Source organism: Panthera tigris, chromosome B4 (genome assembly GCF_018350195.1).
Source record: "Panthera tigris isolate Pti1 chromosome B4, P.tigris_Pti1_mat1.1, whole genome shotgun sequence".
Classification (NCBI taxonomy): domain Eukaryota; kingdom Metazoa; phylum Chordata; class Mammalia; order Carnivora; family Felidae; genus Panthera; species Panthera tigris.
In genome coordinates, this window is record NC_056666.1 from 16,177,540 (window position 1) to 16,201,399 (window position 23,860).

General features: G+C 42.2%; 1 protein-coding gene across 2 annotated transcripts; it reads right to left on the reverse strand.

Annotated features, from left to right (window-relative positions):
- Window positions 1-248: 248 nt before the first annotated feature.
- On the reverse strand, window positions 249-23,334 carry HACD1 (3-hydroxyacyl-CoA dehydratase 1). Of its 2 annotated transcripts, none has more exons than XM_007081263.3 (7): window positions 23,036-23,334; window positions 12,463-12,580; window positions 12,258-12,276; window positions 11,880-11,968; window positions 8,761-8,882; window positions 3,780-3,958; window positions 249-425 (listed from the first exon to the last, which is right to left on the reverse strand). In XM_007081263.3, exons 1-7 carry the CDS (start codon window positions 23,080-23,082, stop codon window positions 343-345), a joined length of 657 nt encoding a protein of 218 aa, XP_007081325.1. In that variant the 5' UTR covers window positions 23,083-23,334; the 3' UTR covers window positions 249-342. The 2 variants fall into 2 exon arrangements, with proteins under 2 accessions (XP_007081325.1, XP_042847106.1); XM_042991172.1 differs by lacking the exon at window positions 23,036-23,334 and adding an exon at window positions 21,775-22,064.
- Window positions 23,335-23,860: the final 526 nt, after the last annotated feature.

The window sequence follows — 23,860 nt, forward strand, 5'->3', positions numbered from 1 at the left end:
TTTAAAAACCTTGGAGCATATGCCGCAAAAACAAAAACAAAAAAACTTGAGTAAAGCTAAAAACAAAAACAAAAAAAAGTATTTTTTTTCCAGGTAACACAGCCAATTATTTTCTTCATGATCATCACCTACCCGGGAGTTAATAAACACACGCACAGTTTTTATAGGAAACTGACCTTGCACAATGTGAAGACAAATATTGGCAAACACCACATCTCAAGTTATATTCTAAGAAATCATACAAGCTGTAATATTTCATAAAGTTGTTTATTCTTGTTATTAAAACTTGGACTCAAGTAATCCGGGTTATTCTGGAAAAAGCACCTTGTTTGCAGGGATCACTTAATCATCCTTTTCTACAATCACCTCTCCATGAAGCACCTTTCTTCTTTGGCGTAACATGTGAAAATAGAGTTGTGGAAACACTGATTGAAAAAAAAGAAAACAAAAGAAGGTATTGTTGAAAATTATTTATACTAGAAAGTTCTTCCCAGTAGCAAGCTTTGAGGGCAAGCACATCATCCACCACCTCGGCCTTCCCAAATATTCACAGAGCTCGGGGAAAGAGTAGAAATGTGGGCCTCCACATACCATACGCCTACATGTTTTACAGGCTCACCTCCTTTGATTGCATTTTTTACACATTGAAGGTCTGTGGTAACCTCACCTCGAGCGAGTCTGTTGGCACCATTTTTCCAACAGCATCTGCTCATTTTGTGTCCCTGTGCCACATTTTGGTAATTCTCACAAGACTTCAACCTTCCTCATTATTATTATTATCGTACTTGTCATGGCCATCTGTGATCAGTGGTTAGGACTCACTGAAAGCCCAGCTGACGGGGAGCATGTTCTAGCAACAAGGTATTTTTAAATTAAGATGCGAACATTGATGCTATTGCACACTTAACAGACTACAGCATAATGCAAACCTAACTTTGGTGTGCACTGGGAAACCAAAAAATTCATCTGACTCACTTCATGGCAGTAATAGCTTTATGGCAGTGGCCTGGAACTGGACCCACAGTATCTCCAGGGTATGGCTGTAATGCCATTAACTGCTGGGGATTCTGGAGCAAAGTTAAATATCTTGATAAATGTACCTTTGTAATGACCTGGAAGGCCACGTTTGAATTTAGAACTCTGTAACTCTTTGGAATCCTGTGCTAGAAAGTTCCAGCACAAGGAAAACTGCCCCACCCGGCCCCCTTTTCTCTGGTCCACTGGCTATCCCGTATCACTCGGGGTCTCATGAACATGTATGGACATCTACGCCCACACGACCCAACTGTATCCATACCCTTCATACGCAGCTGCCCTTTGGCTACCCCTTGATCTCAGGACCGTTTTCACTGGTGACATGGTTTATCCCTCAGGAGAACAGACTGGGGAAGAGGCCTATCCGTGCAGTCCCTAGGTGCATGCACGCTCAGCACCACTTGGGTCACAAATTCCATGATCCCAGGTTTCTAGAAAGCGGTCTAGAAGGGGAGGGGAGGCCTGTGTGGAGAATGACCAGTGGAGGGCCAGAACGCCGAGAGCAGAAGCCTCTCTTGGTTGGGTATATGGGTATTCTGCTATATACACATTTATGTATATGTATTAAGTCAGTTAGACAAATGGTCACCTGCCTTTCCAAATTTGAAGAATTACTTTGAGCCCATTTGAACCAGGGCTTTTAAACTATAGTGTAAATGTTAGTGGGTATACAAATTAACATCAGCTATAAACAACATAAATATTTGTAAAAATATCTCTGAAAATGATGAACTGAATTATAAAAATCAATTAACTAATGACAAAAAAAAAGCTTTGAATATCTTGCTCAGGCAACTTTAGTTAACTATTTTTAGAACTTAGCCCACATGGAAGAAAAATACACAACGGATTTTATTCTTTTTAATTTAGGTATCACCCATCTTGATAAATGTAATCATCGGATCATACCCAGGGGCCTGAACATATTCAGGTAAAATATACTTAAACCTAACTGACCAGTTATTGAAAATACTTCTATCACATTCTGAGTAGTGTAGTGGAAGGGCAGGCTTGAGTTCAAACCCTAGCCTTATTTACTACCTGGGTGATTTGTAAGCCATGTCTGTAACGTCCTCATTGCGATGTCCTCTAATCTGTAATGTCATTATTGAAAAATGAGAGTAGCACTTCTTTTGAGTACTATTCGCAGGACTGTTAATACAGTCAATGAACAAAAAAATTCAATGAACAAACTAAAACTAGCTGTATTACAGCTAATATTAACGATCCAGTGGAAAACATCCCCCTGGCTGACGGATGCTCCAGCAAGTGGGACCCTCACGGAACCATCAGCATCGTGAACGGATCTCCTAGTGACACGGGCCAGAGTCTACGTCTCTCAGGACACCACTGAACACACAACCAACAGTTACTAGTTTGATGGTTTCCAGCCATGACCTGTTGGGCCTCGGGTTTCTGTGGAGATGCCTCCGCAGTTACAAGGAAGAGGGGGACCCGATTCCCAAACCTGTAATAGGATATAAACGGAAGCAGGCCGTGGCCCTGCGCCAGGCATGGTGCCATTCACCAGACGCTGCGGAAGCAGAGGGCGCACACGGGTGCCGCAGACATTCCACCCCTCAGCCCTCCCGAACGGTCGCTGGTGGATGATCTGATGACAGTTAGGCCCAACTGACAGAAGATGAGGGGAATAAATGCACTGTGTGACCATCAAGTCAATGCCAATTTTGAAAAAGCTTCAAAGTTCGAGGCCTCAAGGGGCTGGCCAAGTTTTATGTGCACCCCCATTACATAGAATATTTTATATCGTGTCGATGCAGATTTTAGATGCTATAAACTCTGCTTATTTCCTTGGCTCCCTCACGGACTTTAGAGTCTCTAATTTTATTGAGAAAAGTAAAGAACGGTCTCGTTTTACTTGTGTATTTCCTGCTGGTGACTATCAAAATTTGACCGAAAAACATTAACCCTGTGGGTATTTACATGAAGTGAGTAAAGCCTCACCAATTCACTGCAACCTACTGAAAGGGGACAAGAAATTAGTGAAGAGGCTGAATTATTCAAAATATTTTAATGGGGCACCTAGATGGCTCAGTCTGTTAAGCATCCAAGTCTTGATTTCAACTTAGGTCATGATCTTGAAGTTCATGGGTTCAACCCCCGCTTCGGGCTCTCTGCTGTCAGTGCAGAGCCCACTTGGGGTTCTCCCTCCCACCCTCTCTCCCTCAGCCCCTCTCCCGCTCGTGCATGCTCGCACTCTCTCTCTCTCAAAAATAAATAAACATTAAAAAAATATTTTTAAAAAAGCACCTTCGTTATTTTCTAGTACATAGAGCAACACACACAAGACTAAAAAGTAATCTTGAATAACTTTTCCAAGTATATGCTCAAGGAATAGACAGAAATGACCCGACATTTTCTTGGATAAAATGTTTATCTTCAGAGAAATAATTCTAAATGCTGGCAAATAGTTCACTGATGTGGGCTCTATCTTTTCTTTAAAAAGAAAAAAAGTCATATTAAGCTTCTCTTTAAATGATTTTGAGAAGGCAGTCATTTGTGTATCAATTTACCTACCTTTTTCCTTATAACTAGGAAACAGTCTTTTTTGACTCACTCTTCAATTATTTAAAATTATGAATTTTAAATGTGGGGTTGAACAGAAGTTTTGATATATTTGTAAGCCATTATGCTGCCTTGCTTATTAAGCCAGCATATCATGATACTTTACAAAAACTTTCACAGCATCTGTTAAACCAAAGTACTAATAACCATATACTTACGTGGTATATATGAGGCCATGGTTATAAGAAGAAAATAATAGTAGTCAAAAGAGACATTGTATTTATTAGGAAGTCTTATTGAAAACATTCCTGTCTTCTTCACGTAGGGTAAGGCAGCATATATTGTAAGAAGTTCACCAGCAACTCCAACAGGGTATAAGATGATAAAAAAATTGTATCTGGAGAAAAGAAAGACCTCAAGGAATTATTTTTCTAGGGCAATGACTGGATTTGACATCATCATTCTTTTGCTACTACTGTCTTTAAACCTAAAAATTCATCCTGCACATAGTTACAATGCCCCTCACAGGTTAGTTTTCTCTACTTTAATTATTTGCTTATAAATTTAATGATCTTCCTTTTTTCTCATAGCAGTTTCCATTTTAAGATGGCAAGATCTTAATAAAATAAGAAGTCAACTTACTTTACAGTACTGAAATAATGGTATACATGTTAAAAATATATATGTAGTTTTGTACTGCAAAGCACGTAAGTGTTGTAAATACTGTAAAGTACCTGTACGTATTATAAGGTATTGTAAAGGTAACTTCTTTGACACCTGAAATCAGAACTGAACGAGTCACTTACTGGTCAGGAGCAGTGTTTTAAAAGACGAGTTATGATCCTAACTTTGTATCTACATCTTCAAATTACCAAAGGGGTTCTCTGGAGGCATTTGAAAACCCTGTTGTGGTTACTAATTAAAAGAGAATTAATTACCATTTCAGAAAACTGAAATAAAGCTACCTAAGGTTTCCGTAACCACTAATGAATATATTGTCTAAAACTGCTTTCATAACAAAACAAGAAAGACAAGTTGTTTCCAAAATTCCCACGTTAAAGGAACAACTTGCTTAAAACAGAACTGAGGAAGTTGTTTCCAAAACCCCAAATCACAAGCTTGTTCATTTGGGCTATGGCGGGGTCTCTAACGCAGAGTAGCCAGCCGTCACTTCCACCTGCAGTGAGAGAAACATTCTGCAAGTCTCTGCGGGCCTCCAGCAGAAAGAGCAGCAAGGACCCAAGGCGACAACATTTCTCCACTAAAGAAAATCATTTTTCTCCAAGGCAGTTACCACAGAAAATAAAGGTCAAAATCTCGGTGGAGAAAGAAAGAAATCAAATCAATCCATATTTTATTTAATCATGTTGTTGGCATTAAGATAATATTTGTAGAGAAAAGTTAAAATCATCAGCATGGCAGGAAACTGGTGATACCAAGTACGCCAAGGGCATACAAGGATAAGAGATGGGAGAGGAACAGAATTATTTGCCAAAATAAACTAAGTGGTGAAAGAAAAGACCAATGATCCTTTTACTGTCCCTGTTTATCCCCTCCTTGCCTTGGGTATATCATCTGCTTTCTTACTAGTCTTTGTAATTTGTATATTATTTAAATCACTCTTTTCCAGTCTTAATGTCCTAACTCAATTTAAAATCATATAACTGAACATTTTACAAGCCCTTCTCCAGTAAAACGTTCAAACTTATTTACGTGGTTTTTAAACTTTATGTGACTCTCCAATGAGTTTTTTGGAAGCATTGTTCTTCAACAACAACAAAAAACCCTATCACTCCTAGAGTGAACTAGTTTAAGGCCTTCGGCCACTGATTATTTTTAATGTAATGAGAAAGAATTATGTCATTTACTTTCTTTGCACTTTAAAAAGACTGCACATCACCGACTCTCTAAGTTCGGATGGCAGCATGAGAAATTTAACTCCTTATTGAGAAAAAGATATAATGCCTCCTTTAAAATTCCCAATTGGCACCTAAAATTTTTTTTGAAGGGAATGCATTTTCAAAATTAAAGTGGAAATTAACATAAAAACAACAATATACAAGTACCTATTCAGTGGACTTTTCTAGGAACACTTCTAACACATAAACAGCATCAAAGTATATTCAAACTGCCAGAGTAGGCCAGCTACTTATAAATAAGAAGCCATTCTTAAAGTGGAACTTTTATTTGAGAACAGAAGCTTCAACATTTGAACATACAAAGAAATATTATTTTAGGTTTTTTAATGAGGTTGGCAAATACGCCTGGGAACTTAAGATTTTTGACATGAAATAAAATGATTCATGATTACGATTAACTGACATGTATCATGCTAACATGGACATTTCAAAGCTGAAAGATTTTATAGTACCTGGTTTAACATTAATGCAATTGAGCAAGGATTTCTAAATAGCAAATTTAAACATGCAATGGCAGAGCTTTGAACTTTTCTAGAAATTCAACACATGCAAAATGCATTTTAAAAGGCAGACAGACAAAACATTAAAGATATGTGCCTTTCACAAACAAATTGTATAAATATGGCAAGTGAAGAAACTATCTCATGAATTAGTATTTTCAAAGGTGCCAGAAGTCTGGAAGACTGGGATCGTGCAAGATGGCACTGAGGTATATTCTAGGATTAGTCTGGTGACACTCCAAACCGCCAACTGTGTGAAAGGCCCAACTGCTCAAAGTGGAAGAATGTTCAGTTACAGTAAGAATAAAACCAACAAACATACATCCATGGGAGCACGACCTTCTTACGATAGACAATATGCTTAAGTTCAAATGACAATTTTGAAGCATTTTCAAGAAACAAAATGGGTCAGCCACAAATGTCTAAAAGGAGCTGGGGCACATAAAAAGTGTGAAAGAATATAAATCCAGTTAACGGTGAGAATCATGACAGAGGGGTATTATAAACAATTTGAAAGGTTTTTTTCCTTTATTTTTGATTTTTTATATATTCAACAGTTCATTATATTTGAACATGTGTAGTACAGGAGTTAGGAAAAAAGAGTAACTACTTAAAAAAAAGCGTTAGGCTTTTAATATACAGGGATCAAAATCAAATCTGACGCTAGTTGTATGCTTACTTTCAAACTAGTTAGGAATGTGTTACTATAAATATCAGGGTTTTAAAAAATAGAAATAAGGGCACCTGGGTGGCTCAGTCGGTTAAGCATCTGACTTTGGTTCAGGTCATGATCTCATGGTTCATGGGTTCGAGCCCCGCGTCGGGCTCTGTGCTGACAACTCGGAGCCTGGAGCCTGCCTCGGATTCTGTGTCTCCCTCACTCTCTGCCCTTCACCCACTCATACTCTGTCTCTCTCTCTCAAAAATAAATAAACAAAAAAAACCTTTTTAAATAAAAAACAAAAATATGGGGCACCTGTGTGGCTCAGTCACTTAAGTGTCTGACTCTTGATTTTGGCTCACGCCATGATCTCACAGTTTGTGGGATCGAGCCTGAAGCTGGGCTCTGCACTGACAGCACAGAGCCGGGAGCCTGCTTCGGATGCTGTGTCTCCCTCTCTCTCTACCCCTCCCCTGCTTATCTCTGTCTCTCAAAAATTATAAATACATAAATAAATAAACATCAAAAATATTTTTTTTAAATAGATATATGGATATAGCATTGTTTATGATATCTCAAAGCAGGCCTTCTACTATTAGCAAACTGGAAATTATCTAAATTCTAGCAACAGAGAACTGGCCAGTCATACTACGGAATACTGCCCAGCATTAAGAGTTACAGCGAGATCTAAAAATTCCTGTTTTGACTTAAAAAAAAAAAAAAAAAGGCTCCAAGATATAAAAAGCAAATACAATGTCATTCTACTTCTGTTTTTAGAAACTCACATTTGCATGTTCACATTTTCGTTAACATGAAAAAGTCTGGATGGGTACACTGCAAACATCTTCCCTCCAGGGGAAGCGAGCTCGTGAGGTAGGTATAAGCAGGAACTTTCCGTGTTGATTCTATATACTTTGTACTTTTGAGTTTTTTACAACGAAAACATACTACTTCTGTTGTTTAACAGAAAATATAAAGGATGCAAATATCGCCGAACTCTTGTACCCTACCTATGGAGAACAGACATAGAGGGGACAGACGTATCTGGGATAGATCTCTTTCACTCCAGTTGTCCTTCCCACCATCTGGCATTTCACATATCTGTGAGTGGTTTCATTTTTTGTCTCCTAGGTCATGAGAGGACAGAGTTTTTCTTGTGTTCAAACCTGCATCTCAGGTATGGAGGACGCACACAACACGTGTTACTCTTGTAGCAACTGTAAGTATGACACAGGGAAGGAAAAAAACAAATCTACGCTGGCTGGTATGATTTGTTCTCCAAAGAGCAGTCTTGTTTTTATAATAACTTTGTAAAATATCAGGTGCTCAAAGAATTCAAACTTAAAAAAAAAAAAAAACATAAAAGTTGTTGCTTTAGGATAGACATATTTAGAACCCTTGAAATATAAATTTTGTCACATTCCAAATAATACAGTTTAGGTAAGTATGACCTTTAAAAATTTCTGTCTCTGCTACTTAAAACGTACCAAAGAAGCTGACATTATAGGGGCACCTGGGTGGCTCAGTCCATTAAGCATCCAACTCTTGATTTCGGACGAGGTCATAATCTCACAGTTTGGGAGTGTGAGCCCTGCATCGGGCTCTGCACTGGCAGCATGGAGCCTGCCTGCGATTCTCTCTCTCCCTCTCCCTGCCCCTCCCCTGCTTGAGCTCTCTCTCTCTCTCAAAATAAATAAATAAACATTTAAAAAAAAGAAGTTGACATTGTATATATAAGATCCTAAAAATTATGGATGCCAGATTACTAAAATAATTTAAATCATTCAGACAAAAGGCCATATTTTTGGCACTGTGTTTATTTAATAAAATTCAAAAAACTGTACATTTTGCTTTTAAAGAAAAATAAATGGCCAATTCAGGTTATTTAAGGATACTGATATAATTTTCCCTGCATTGATTTTACTCCAAATATATATCAATGTGATTTTTCTCTGATCATTAAGTTAAGCCTTTAGAATGCAAGTTATTATACGGCTAACAGCCAAACAACAGCATCCTGGCATCACGGGGCTAAGGCACAAATTTCGGTTCGCTGATGTTAGCACACAAAACGCACATGCACAGGGCTGTGAGCAGTTAAACCGCAAGACATCGCCACCTGGCCCATTTAATGAAGTATGGCAAGTGGTCGAGAAGACTGAATGTGTAGAAGGAATAGCGAGTGATCTCTGTCACAGTCCACGCGACCAGAAAAAGCACCACGCTCTCCTCATTCTGGATCTGCAGAATCACAGAGAAATCCACAGTGTTGTTTCACCTTGAACATTTTCCTCCGGGAAGAGATTTCATTTTAGTTATTTACTATGTGTCTTTTATCGCATTGGAAAGTTAGGGGTAGACCGAGGCAAGACAGCAAACTTCACGCAGTCCCCATTACGTAATCCCGTTATGACACACAACGCGACTGCGTCCGGGGCAGGGGAAGAGTCAAATCTCTACTGCTTTCTCTTCCTCAGCCTTCACTCCAGCCGCTGACAGAACCACCCGAGGACGACATCACCCCCTCAAAACCAGCATGGGAACGATCTAACGTTCCAACTTTCTGGCGGTCACCTGATGACCCATCCTCCTGCAGCCCTGGCCCCTGCATCCGCCCACCCGTTTCCTGTTTCCACCACTGTAATTCGGGGCTCTTCTCCCATCCAGACTCCCGTAACAGCCTCCCGGATACTCGTTCCACTCTACTCTCTTCGTGGATGGAAGTTTTCTCTCAAAAGCAAAACAAACAAAAACACATTTGGAAGTAGCTCGTCTGTGACTTACAGGCTTCTCGGGCTCCCCATTGCTTAACAGGAGAAAGGGATAAAATCCTACCCCCTGTGCATGGTGGTCAAGGTGTTTTTTACAATCTGAGCTCAGAAGTCTCTCCAACTTAACCTGCAATCTCTCAACACTCCACTACTACCTCTCTCTCTCTCTCTCTCTCTCTCTCTCTCTCTCACCAATTTTGTATTATTTCCAGAACATGTTCTGAATGTTTACATCTTAACACATCCCTCCATGAGAATGCTACTTACTCACTTATTGGCTCCCATAGAAAACCGTCTCTCATCCTTTAAGATCCAGCTACATCACGCCCTCTGGAAAACTTTTCCCAAACCCTTCCTTTCACCCCAAGCAGGTATTTGTCTACCTTCCTTGTTCAGATCTGTATCATAACACTTGCCAATTGGTTTTAAAGTCTGTCTGCCTAACCCTTGCGTATCCCTCACTGTGCTATTTATACACTCCTTCCTCAGGGAAGCCTTCCTTCCCCTCCATAGGTCAGACTAAGTCCCCAAGTATATTGTAATATAATGCACTCGTCTTGTTTCAAAGCACTAACACTAATATAATGAAACCATGACAGCTGACCCCTGCACAACGTGGGGGTTAGGGGCACCAACGCTCCCTGTGTAGTCAAGAAGCCTGTGTGTGTATAACTTTTGACTCCCCCAAAGCTTAGCTACTAAAAGCTTACTGGTGACCAGAAGCCTTACTGATAACATACAAACAGCTGATGAACACATTTGTATATCATATGTATTATATACTGTATTCTGACAAGAAAGTGAGCTAGAGAAAAGAAGACCCTATTAAGAAAAACTTAAGAGAAAATACACTGACAGTACTTTACTATATTTGTCCAAAAAAAAAAAAAATCTGCGTATGAGTGAACACATGCAGTTAAATCGCATGTTGTTCAAGGTCAGCTGTATTTGCACATCTACTTGTCTACCATCTCTCCCAGCTACAGGCTCCACAAGGCAGGAACTGTACTTGTATTATGAACAGCCAGGTCCCCAGCACAGTTCCAGGCACAGAGCAGATGTGCAGTCGGTATTTCTCAAATGATTCCACATCTGTATGACCGCACCCCCACTTCCCAACAGCCAGGATGCATGACAGCTGGGACCGCCCCGTCCGTTTTTGTAAATCCGGACATTAGCACGGTGTCAAGTGCATACGAGGCACTCAGTAAATGTTGGCTAAGTTAATTAAAGAGTGGTGGAAAGGTGCCAGTGGGAAACTATTGTTGGAGACAATTAAGTAGTAATATTCAGGCAGAGATCCTTTGGAGGATAAAAGAGAGCAGATGGGTCTTTTTTCTCTTGGGGGCGAGCAACCTGTTAGATTCTTTAACTTCTCTGCAGTAACGTTGGCCACCCCATCTTGTCCTTCTTTCTCCTTGGTCTTCAGATTCTTTGTAGTCCTGGCCCAGCTCCTACATTCGCTCACTGTCTGGAATAGTCTCTCTTTTATTTTGTTAATGTTGGACTCCTGCTTTTAAACTGCATGGCAATCTGGATAAAAGGTCTGGCTCTCCATACGGCAGGCAGTCATTGCTAAGTGCATGGCGGGCACTGTCAAGGGCCCAGGTGGACTGAGTAAGGTGTGTGAAAGACACCGGTCGGAAGGGCTAACGTGCAGAGTGGTGAGAGGGCAGAAGGGCAGTGATCTGTCCCCACACGGACGGGGGCCAGTAAGTCTAGCAGGCAAGGGAAGGGAGTTACGGTATCATTTCAAGCAGACTAGGGACAAGAAAGGCATGTCAGGAATGGAAAGGAGGCCAGAGATCTGTCCTCAAGTAGACAGGAGACGCTGGCGGCTGTCAGAAGGTCAGAAGGGTCCATCTGGGAAATGTTTCTGTCATGGGTTTATAAGGCCCAGTGTCTTGACATAGTGAGCATGGTGTTTGTTTGTCTAAAAGGGTTTAAGCCATTAATTAGATTTAGGTCTGTCTCCTGTCATGCCTCAGTAAATAATATGCTAATTTCCCCTAAGTTCCTCAGCCCTTCCAACTTTCATTTTGCCTTCCCCATTTGCTCAGATCTACAGAACTACATTTGCTTTTTTATGCCTGTTGCTACACCACCCCATGGTGAATGAGAAACAATAAACTGTTGACACTGATGACTTCAATACAGGATCAAAGACAATACGCATCAATAGGAAATAGAATTTTCAGTTCGTTATTTGACGGAATACGAATATTAATTTTAAAAGCTGAGAAACATCAGAGAGTAGACTGTGGACATAAATATTTAGTTTTGCTTGTGTTACAAGGTCATTCTACTAATGCACTAAGTTAATGGACAATCACACTTAAATCCAAACCCAGCCCTTTTCTGTCTAGTGGTTCTGTTTCCTGAAATACAGCAATGTTAATATTTTAGACTCCTATTAATAAAAAGCTTTTCTACAGGCTCCTGAAGAGAACACGTTAGCATCGCTTACCGGTTTTATGCTGTGAGTAATGAGCCACACCATAAAGATTCTTGAACTCACTTGGACCCCAGCCACAATCACAGAAGTAGGTACAATTCCTTAAAGAGAAAAACAAGTCAGGGGTGCCTGGGTGGCTCAGTTGGTTAAGCATCTGAATTCGGCCCAGGTCACGATCTTGCAGTTTGTGACTTTGAGCCCCACAAGGGGCCCTGCGCTGATGACAGAGAGCCGGCTTGGGATCCCCTGTCCCCCTCTCTCTCTGCCCCTCCCCGGCTCTCACACTCTCCCTCTCCCAAAAATAAACATTAAAAAACAAAAACAAAAACAAGTCAACCACTGCCCTGGAGGCAATTTATACCAACAATAAAAATTAAATCAGAAACTCACCAATTAAACAGTGGACTATCTGTAAGCAAATAAAAAAAAAACCACAAGTCAATAGCATGCAACATAAAATAAATCCCTGTGAACACTGGTTTTCTACAAATCCGTAGGTGGTATGTCATCAGCAGAATAAGACTGGCTCTGCTCAACAAACAATTTTTCAAATAAATATTACAACAATAGAAAAACAGCATCGTAGGAAACTTACCTCAAGCAAGGCAAATGTCTGGAAAAATTTAAGCGTCTTCTGAATACTTTTATATAAACCTTTGTGTGTTCCTTTTTCCATATAAAAACGTACCATGGCAATAGCTAGAACCAACCACCTAGAAGAAATAAAAGTATTTTATAAAGTTCTACCAAAATGAATACCACTGAGCTTCCTACAAGGAAATGGTGTAATTTAGAGTAACGATATATGTTTTATTATGTCCTCAGTTCATTATTCTTTTTTAACAAAACCCACAGGAAGAAATGACATTGTTTTCATATGGGCTCTTCAAGGGGATGAACACAACATACTGGAGACCAGCGAGACTCAAATGTCAAACAATATCCAGTTCGTGTTTGGTTTCAGCAGATAAACTGACGCACTGAAGAAATTAGCTTTATGTACCAAGTGAGGTTATTGCCAAGCATTTCATAATTATAGAAATATGTCTCAAGGTAAAAAGCTGTGAGTATAAGCACGTACTTACACAATATACAGTGTATACTTACATGTAAGTATAAGTAAAAATCTTCCATAATAATTATGTTTTTAACATTCTTACTTATTTTTGAGAGAGACAGATTGTGAGCGGGTGGGGGTGAGGGGCAGAGCAGAGACACAGACAGAGAGACACAGAATCCGAAGCAGGCTCCAGGCTCCGAGCTGTCAGCACAGAGCCTGATGCGGGGCTCGAACTCACGAACTGTGAAATCATGACCTGAGCTGAAGTCAGACACTTAACTGATTGAGTCACCCATTAAAAACAACTGTTGGGCCACACAAGACATACGTACAGAAGGCCATATTATGGGCCTGCCTTAAAAGAATTTGCTTTACAAAAAGGACAAAATGCATATGCCTTCCCTTTTCAACTTGCATTTGTACATGAAACAGAGGTTCTGTGCTGTGAATCAAGGGTACTTCAAACACAAGCTACACCTGTGGAGACCAGCTTTCTCACCCTATGCCCAATCTGCTAGAGACACTCAGGAGAGTTAATTTTTTTTCCAGTTCCCCTCACAATTACAAGAGCACGTTTAGGTTTGAAAAAGTTGAACCATCTATAACTTTTTTAAATCTTTACTAACACACCCATGGAAATGAGTATTTAAAAACCCCAGGCTTTTAATTCAGTGGTCTCCAAAGTGTCTAGTTAAATGGGTTTGTGAATGACATTTTGATACGGTTTTAACTTTTTAATTTAAGAACACTCATAAAATGGACAAACGGCTTAAAGGTTCCCGCAAAGAAACTACTGGTTGAATATGATGAACATGGGCAACAAGGTCAACAGAAGAAGATGGCGGCGGGCACTTCCGCTCCGGGCACTCATATTCCTCCTCAGCACACACCAGGTGAAAGCAGAGGTGTTCCTATGACAAGAAGTCAGGTAAAGTCTGGAACTATCAGCGAGACCTTCAAAATGGGGAACTGTTAATGATAACAGTAATGATAATAATCGGTAAACTTTCAGAATGCTTTCACATTCTAGACAATATTCTAAATGCGTGTTTAACATACTAATATTTCATCCTCACAAAAGCCTTGTGAGGTAGGGACTGCTATTAACCTATTTTAATGCTGAGGAAATAGGCAGAAAAGGTCACAGAGCCAGGCAGCTGGGATGTAAACCCATCGCTGGGCTCAGAGTCTATGCTCTTGAACCACGATGCTATACTGGTCTGGCTCTAGGTAGATACTGTGTCTTGGGATACTAATCACAATATTTCATATATTTAAGTTACAAGTAAATTTTAAAATGTATACGAAGAGGGGTGGCCTCGGTGGCTCAGTTGGTTGAGTGTCCTACTCTTGGTTTTGGCTCAGGTCGTAATCTCATGGTTTGTGAGTTTCAGCCCCACATTTGGCTCTGTGCTGGCAGCATGGAGCTTGCTTGGGATTCTCTCTTTTCTTCTCTCTCTGCCCCTCCCCTGCTCACACTGTCTCTGCCTCTCTCAAATAAATAAATAAACTTAAAATAAATAACTTATTTATTTAAATAACAAATAAATAAACTTAACAAAAGTTATAAGGAGAGTTATGCTCAAATATTTTCACCGATAGTAGTGTACTATCAAAAAGGTTGGAAGGCCACTGTTGTAGATGAGACAGTCACCAGGCAGAGATGTCAAGTGACTTACCCTAAGTATTAAGGTCTAGGTAGACATAGAACCCCTGAGGTCTCCTAATCCCCCATGCTATTCTGTCTCCACAATACCCCAGCTTTCCTAGATATAACTGATGGCTTCATCCCATAGTGAACCAACGCTGAATTCTGTGCTGGGCTAATCTGGGTGATGTTTTAGGTGCCTTCCAGGTTTAAAATGTTATGGTTTCATTATCTCCAATTCTAAGTCCCTATATACTAACAATAAGAAAACAAACAGCTTAGTAAGATATTTAAATTCACATTTTCCATCCACTGTCTTCTTTTTTAGGAAAATCCATAGATTTTTATAAAAGATCATTCTGAGAGGTAATTACTAACGTACCAAAGCATTCATCCAAGGATTCGTTTAGATGGCAAGTTCTCTACGACGTTAAATAGCATGATATAAAAAGCCCTGCATAAGAACTTGGGAACAAATTCTACTGTTGTTCCATAGGTGGCAGTATTGTACCACCTAGTGTGGTATTAGAACACCAATAACTAACTTGTTTGAAATAAAAAAAAAAAAAAAAATTAATACTCTGGGTGGGGTTAGAAAGGACCACCTCTCATCTATTTTTCAGTCAATATGGCCAAGAGCTAATCCGACCTAATCAGTGCTCACTTTCTAAGCCCACCATCACAAGGGAGTGACAATCAAAGTCTCCCATAAGGGCCCTACATTTAACTAACTTTGGACTTCCTATATTCACTGGTTTAGTAATTGGGATTCAAAGAAAAAAAATTCAAAAGCGATTAGAGCCTCTGCAACTGGCAATTCTTTTCCGGAAAGTTCTGTTTTTAAAAAATATGCCAGACCTACTGATTACCCAAATATGAACCCAGATAGATATGCTGAGTCCTTGAGAAAAATACTCATTTTGTGAAATATACAAACATGTGCTCTATATGTAGGAGATTGTTTCATTCATTTCTTTATCCATTCATCTTCACATTCAGCACTTGTTGCTAAGCCAGGGAGAGTGCTATATGCTGGGAAATTAGAAATAAATAAGACATAGGCCTTGCCTCAAGAAACCATTAAATTAGTAAGTGGCGAAAACAAAACAACGCTGTAACAGGAGGTATGTGCCATAACTCACTCAACACACGGCCTTCTCACCATGCCAGTATGCTACCATGACCCTGAAAAATCTTATCAAAGGAGTTCTTCTGTTTCTGGTGCTTCGTTTTCTACTGAGATTTCTTGGAGACAACCTGCTCCGTAAGTAACTTGGTTACCTAAACCTGCATCTTCTTTTCTTATTTCAATACTTCTTTCAAAATTTTAATTATGAACAACTTCAAATATATACAACAATACAGAAAATGGTATAATGAACCCCCGTGTGCCCACTGTCCAGCTTCCATCGTTATCATCTTACGGACAATCCTGTATTATCCAAACCTCCATTCACTTCTCTCCTCACCATCCCCCTCCCTCATTATTTTGAAGGAACTCTAATAGATTCTATAGTTTCATTCATAATAAAAGGATTGCTTTCAATAAACATTACCATAATACCATCATCCCATGTGAAAAATTTTAACAATAGCATCTTAGATCACAAAATGTAGAGTCAGGATACAAATTTCCTCAATTGTCTCTCAACTTTAAAAAATCATGATTGAAATAAGGTTCGTACATTGTAATTAGTTGCTTTGTCTTTCATGATTTATTTAATCTATAGGCTTCCCCTCCCTTCCTCTATCCACTCATTTCTCCCTCCCTTTCTTTCTTGTGAAACTTGTCTGTTGAGGACACCGAGTGGTTTATTCTGCAGAGTCATCCTCCATCTGGGTTTTGCTAATCACACACCCACGAGCCATTTATTATGTTCTTCTGTCCCCTGTATTCCCTGTTGACAGTTCCAGGGGCTTGATCAGATAGATTCACACTGGAGGCTAATTTCTAAGTTATGCTGTGCCCTTCCTTCCCTAAAGAGCACATAATTCGTGGCTGTCCCTCTTGTCTGTAATGTTAGCAGTCATTGCTGATCATTGCCCAGATCCATCAGTTGAGCAGTTATGGAGAAGTGATGATATTCTAACTGTATCATTTCTTCTTGACACCTCCTATAAAGTAGCCATTTGGAGACTTGCGCCCCTGGGCTTTGATACATTGTTCATTGACACCACTAAACTTCCTTTCCTAAACTAAAATGAAACTTTTATTTCCCAGCCAACATGTGTGTCAACTTACTGCGTAGATACTCATGCCAATGGGATTAAGCTGAAAGGTTCACAAAAGAAAAAAAAAAAACAAAAACAGATAAACTAGACATTGTCAAGATTAAGACCTTCCACTCTTTGAGAGACACTGTGAGGAGAATGAAAAACCAAGCCACAACTAGGAGAAAATATTTAAGACATATATCGGAGAAAAGACTTATATCCATACTATATTAAAAAAAATCTTGGAATTCAGTAACAGAAAATCAACATCATTAAAAAAATAGGTATAAGGGGTGCCTGGGTGGCTCAGTCAGTTAAGGGTCCAACTCTGGCTCAGGTCATGATCTCGCGGTTTGAGTTTTTGTGAGTTCAAGCTCCGCGTCAGGCTCTGTGCTGACAGCTCAGAGCCTGGAGCCTGCTTCGGATTCTGTGTCTCCCTCTCTCACTCTGCCCCTCCTCTGCTCTCTCTCAAAAATAAACATTTAAAAAAATTTTTTTTAAATAGGCGAAAGATTTGAACAGACACTATTACCAAAAAAGATATACAATTGGTAAGTAAATGCATGAAAAGATGTTCCATGTCATTAGTCACTAGGGAAATGCAAAATAAAAACACAATACACCCATTAGAATGTCTAAAATTACAATGACTGACCCTATCAAGTGTTGGTGAGGATGTACAGAAGCTGGAACTCGCATTCATTGCCCATCAGGATGTAAAATGGTACAATCACTCCCGAAAAGTTTGGCAGTTCCATACGACCCGGTCATTCCACCCACAGGTATCCACCCATGAAAAATGAAAGCGTATGTTCGAAGACTTGTGTATGAATGCTCACGGTAGTGTCACAGCCAAAAACTGGGAAGAACCGAAATGTCCATCAACAGATGAATGGACCAACAAGTTGTGGTAGATCCGTTGTATGGGATAAAATATATGTCTGTTACTTAACATTTGGGGAAATGGATATGCCTGAACTGTGGGTTTGGTACTCTACTAACTCACACTATTTACACTCTGAAACTATCTTAAATAGTTTCTCTTTCTGTGTCGAACACCCCGCTGATCATATCCGTGATCTTTTTATTCCTTGTAATACTCTCACAAAGTAGTTGTGTTGTTCCAATTTACAGATAAGAAAACTCAGGGACAAGGAGGTTAAGTAACTTATCTGAGGCTACCTGGCTAAAAAGGAGAGAAGCACAGCGTTTAACCAACACCTTATTGTGCTATTTACAGGTTAAAACCTGAATATGTTAGCAAGGTGTTTAAGGCCCTGTGCAATGATCCAGGCTCCCTATCCAGCTTCATTCCTCCTCTCCCCCCCACCACACACACACACACACACACACACACACACACACACACACACACACTTCAGGCCCACTTGTTATTGCCTCAATAACATGTCTAGGAATGTCACATCTGTGTACTCTAATTCACGCTGTTTCCTCATCCATGCCTGTGAAATACCACTGATCTTTCAAAGCTCAGTTGAAATGCTATGATCTCCACCACAAAGCTTTCTCTGATTCCCACTACCTGTCTGACCTGTCACCTCTGCTGAGCACCTATTTCACTGTCTTTTATTGCAATATATAAATGCCCCAGGTTACACTTCTTCAAGGACAGAGCTTAAAATATTTATCTTATGTCTCTCATTTGACCAAGGAAAGGCACTTAACATGCCTGGGCTCAAAAGTCCTGAAAAGGAAAACAAAACAAAACAAAACAAAACCAGAGAGAGAGAGAAAGAGAGAATACATCCACTTCTCTGGTCAAGTATCTATTATGAACAAGTACCGTAAAAATCCTCACATCCTTTAAAGGTGTAATTCTACTCCTGAGAACTCATCTGAAGCTACTGACTTAAGAGAAACAAAAGGAAATTGTCATTAGGAGAATGATTTAAGCCATTATACACTCTGATGGAACCATGAATATATTTATGAAAACCACACAGAAATATCTAGTAGAATATTATGTGAAAATAAACTATATAATAGAGCAGATACTATAACCACAATGCTCTATAAGATGCATTTTAGAGCTTACGCTGTAATGAGGGGGGGAGAGATAATGGACAATAACAACAAGCCGAATTAGTAAAATACGCTATACAGTTATATGGCAATAAGTGCAATGAGAAAAATCAAGCATGCAAGAGGAATAATAGCATAATGGGGACATGTGCTATTTGAATGAAGATAGCTAGGGAAGGCCTCCCTAAAAATGGAGATTTGAATGAAATTCTGAAGGAAATTAGATACTCACATGAAAGCTAAGAAAAAAACAGAAGGTCGTGCTAAGCTCAGAGAATTAGGCAAGTTTTTTTTATTATTATTATTTTTAACGTTTATTTATTTGTGAGAAAGAGAGAGAGAGGGACAGAGTGTGAGCAGGGGAGGGGCGGAGAGAGAGGGAGACACAGAATCTGAAGCAGGCTCCAGGCTCTGAACTGTGAGCTCAGAGGCTGACACGGGGCTGGAACTCACACACTGTGAGATCATGACCTGAGCCGAAGTCATTGGACACTTAACCGACTGAGCCATCCAGGTGTCCCTAGGCAAGTTCTTTTTTACCGTTATGTAAATACTTCTTATCTCTGTTGTTTTCAAAAGTATTACAAAAAATTGATGAATTTCAAAGTTCTGCTGAAAGAGAAAAACAAAATAAGTTAAATGGACAAAAAGAACCTCAGCTAACCCCTCTGCTACCCATACTATTCGACGTCTACCTTTGTGTCTCATTTTCCACACCACAACCTTATTTGCCTCTATTCCCCCGATGCCACCCTTCAATTAGATCAAGACAATATGCCAGGCTTTCCTGCACCTCATGCCTATTTCTAGACTTTATCTCACCCGAAATATCTACCCTCCATATATGCCAATCCTATTCCTTCTTCAAATCTCAAGGTCTCTAGAAAGCCTGCAAAGAGTTACATGGATTATTCCATTTTGGTGTCCTTGGGTTTTAAACAGAGATGAAAATGACAAAACAACCTTCTCAATATAGGCAGGAGACAGATACAAGTTTCAGATACGCAGTAATAGGCTGGGCAGGTAGGAAAGAGAGGAATGAAGTGTGAGAACACAACGGACACGGCATTTAATTCTGCCCCAGATGGGGTGGGAGACCTAGAAAACGTCAAAGAGGATGGCTTGACTTAGAAATCATATGAGGAATAAGGAAGATATGCAAACAGTGAACAGCCTGAGCAAAAAAGGAGAGCCGTGAATATAAAAATGCACGGTGCTTTGCAAGCATCAGGAGTTAGAGTTGATTTCAAATGCCACCAAACTGGAAATGAGAATCAGAGAGCATATTGCAAAGGCCTTTGAATGACAAACAGCCTAAATCCCTTAGGTTACAGTGGGGGGTAACGGGGAGTCACCGGAGGCTTTAAACTAGTTATGTTAGTTTTAAGGTTAACCCTGTTTTCAAAAGGGAGAGTGGATTGGAAAGGGAAGGGACAGCAGACCAGTTAACCAACAGCAGGTATTCCAAAAATGTTTATTAACTGGGTGAGGCTATCACAGGAGAGAAAATTCTTTCAGCTTCCACTCTATCTAAAGACAGCAGGTATAGTGGGTACTCGATTGTTCTCCAGTTGCTCTGAATATATTATTCTTCTCTTTCAAGATTATAAAGCTTACTAAAGCGTAAAGGCAAAGAAGCAGCACATCTCTGAAGTCAGACTGTCTAGGCTGAAATCCAAGTCTGACCCCTGCTGGTTGTATGATCTTGAGCAAATGACTTAACCACTCTGTGCCTCGGTTTCCCAATCTGTCAAATGTAGTATCTCATACCCCTCACAGAATGGTAGGGGACTAAAAACGACACAGTACATCTAAAGTAACCAACACAGTATTTGGCACATAGTAAATCCTCAATAAATATATGTTTCATCAACTGTATTTGGTATTCGGGATCACTCTAAACACATAATAAGCACTCAGTACTGGGTCACACCATTTATTCTTTGTCAATACCATTTTTCTATGAGCCCTGGAGAAAGTTTAAGATATTAAGCTTTCCCCCACACTTACATAGGTTAATACTTCACGTGCTAGTGGGAAACTCATTTCTTAAAATGGCAATGCAATTTAGATACGGAAGAGCATTTTCTCAACAGGTCTTGAGAAGCAGTCGACACAGCAGTCACTTTGACAGCTCTCTGACGAGCGACAGTCATTGTGTAACCTTAACTTGTAAGTCACACTCCAAGCCAGAAATAAAAGTAAGTACGGGGTATCAGTCGTCAAGTATGGGGCCATAAAGATGCTGCACACGAGCGCCGCACTCTGATAAGGCAGGCTTTCTAAACTATCGTCCCAAGCAAGTAGCTCTGGGGCTCAAAAATGTGAAAATCGTGGTGACATTAACAGTGAAGAAGACTCTGCCCAGCGACCCGCAGCACGAGGAAACGCACGGTGGGGGCCACCGGCCGGACAGCTCCGGGCTCGGGGGGCGGCCGGGACCCGGGCGTTTCTTCAACAGCAGCAGCAGCAGCAGCAGCAGCAGCAGCAGCCGGTAGCGGCGCCCTGGGCGGCCGGGCCGAAGCCGCCTCCCCCGCGGGTCGGCCCCGCATTCCTGCCCGGGTCTATACTTAACCTCCGGCCCGCGCCCCGGGCCGCCGCGCCACGCCGTGCACCGTATTAGGCAATGCCGGGCGAGCAGGGCCCCGGCCCCCCCCCCCCCCCCCGCCTCCGACCCGCTCCATTCAACGCCCGCGGCCGCGGCGGCGCCCGCGCCCCTCCCCCACGGCCGCCGCCCGCGCCCCCTCCCCGCGCCGCGCCCCCCCCCCTCCCCGCCGCCCCGCGCCGCACGCGCCCCGCGCGCCCGGCCCGCTCGCCCCTCGCCGCCCCGCGCCGCCGCGAGCGGCCGCAGCCCCGCCGGCGCCCCGAGCGCTGAGCGTCCCGGGACGGCGGCGCGGGGGTGGGGGGCGGAGGGAGACGAGGGCCCCTCGCGGCGCACGTACCCCGCGGTCATGGCGATGTTGTAGAAGGTGAGCCAGACGGTGGCCAGCAAGCCGAGGCGCCTCCTCTTGCCGGGGGCCTCCCGCTCCTCGCCGGCCTCCGAGGCGCCGCCGTTGGCGCCGTCCTCCTCGCTGGACGCCATGGTGGCCGTGCACCCGGGGGAGGTGGAAGACAGGGGAAGGGGAGTGGGAGGGGGCCCCGCCGAGCGCGCCGCCGAAGCGCCGCCGCCCGCTGCCGCCGCCTCCGTCAGGCGCCCCATGTGCCGCGCGCAGGGGGCTCGGCGCCTACCGCCCTGCCGCCCGCGGGGGGAGGAGCGGGCGCCCCCCGCCCTCGCCGCCGCCGCCGCCCCGGCCGCCCCGCCCCCGGCCCTCGGGAGCGCGCGCGGCACGGGGGACCTGGCCGCCGGGCCTGGGAGCCCGGGCTCGGGGTCCCGCGAGCCCCCGGGTACGGTTTCGAGGCGGCCGTGTGGCTTCCGCTCCCACAGAAACCTGTCCGCTTCTCCAACTGGGGGAACCTCCTCTTAGAGAGACGCCCCACATGTCTCGGGAGCTGGCGCCGGGCCCCTTGCTAGTGCATTTAGTCGGGACGCACGGAACACACCTGACTCGGCGTGGTCCTGCCCCGCCCAACCTTTGGGAAGGTAGTTTCTGGACGCCGGGCCGGGCACTAGGATCTTCCCGCCAAGGGCTCCTTCAGACCCTCTGAGGGAGACGCGCCCACTTGAGCCTGTTTCACTTGCGCGGGCCAGTGGGTCATGCACAGGGGGAATATAGTAGGATTGCCTCACTTGTGTGGATTCCCCTGGAGCCAGTGTTCTAAAGGCACTGACTCCAATGCAGTGCAGTGTTGGGTGTTAGAAGCTGGAGGAAAGAAGACATGACAAGATACCAAAGGAGAAGAGTCGGAGCGGATACAGGCAAGCTACAGATGCAGGGCTAAGCAGAACCTTTCCCGGCAGTAAAGAGTATCTCACTGTTCCCCACTCTACCCCTTTCCTTTTTGTATCTTCCTCCGGAGACCCGTGCTTTCTCCGAACGGCTCTTTGCTCTTTCCCCTTGAAGCACACGGTTGGGAAGGCAGGCTCTGGAGTCAGATTATTGAAATCCAAACCCCAAATTCTTGGCTCCACCAGTCTTATTAGCTTGTGGACTTCGGCGCCTAAACTTCTTTATGCCTCAGTTTCCTCAGTGGGAATAATTTATATAAACCTGTGTCATGGGTTTTTGTGAGATACAAGTGAAATCACTCATGTAAACCACTTACAGTTGTGAAACAGGTTGAGTCGCCCCAAATCGGATTGCGATCACCATTCTGGCCACTCGGATCTTTGTTGATCCAGCGAAAGAAATTCTGGGCCGGCCTGTGGAAACGATCTGCCTGTTAGGCTGTGCTCTGGAACCTGAGCCTGGCCCCGGGCAGGGGACAACCACCAGAAGACCACATAGCCACGGGAGTCTGGTAGCGCCTCAGGGTACGGAGTCATTCTGATACGGAGGAAAGCATGAAAGAAGTCACCAAACTAGAGAAAAGAGGACACAACCCTGTCCATCCTTGTGATCTGGCCTCTGGGCGCCCGATCCGATCCGGGCAGCACCACCGGCCTGCTTGGGAAACTTAGATACTTTTGAGGAAGACATTCCAGTAGGGGAAGAGTCTGAGATGTTTCTGGGGAAGAAATAATGGCCGGAAAATGTTCAAATTGGATGAAAACTACAAACGACTGTTTTTTAAGACATTTAAATTGGAAAGGATGAAGTAAAACTATTTGCAAATGACAACACTGTATAATTAGAAAAGCCTAAGGAAACAAAACCAGTGTAAACAAAACAAAACAAAACCTAATTGTTTTTTACCTATTAGAAGAGAAAACTGGAAATTGAAATTTAAAATAAAACCATATAATGCTCATCAGCATTCCAATGAAATATATAAGGATACATTTAACACAACGCTCAAGTCCTATACACTGAAAGCCACATAAATCACAGCCAAGAGAAATTAAAGACTTAAATAGCTATCCGTGTTCACGAATTGGAAGATGACAAGGTTAAAACGTCAGTTCTCCCCAAATCCCAGCAGAATACATAT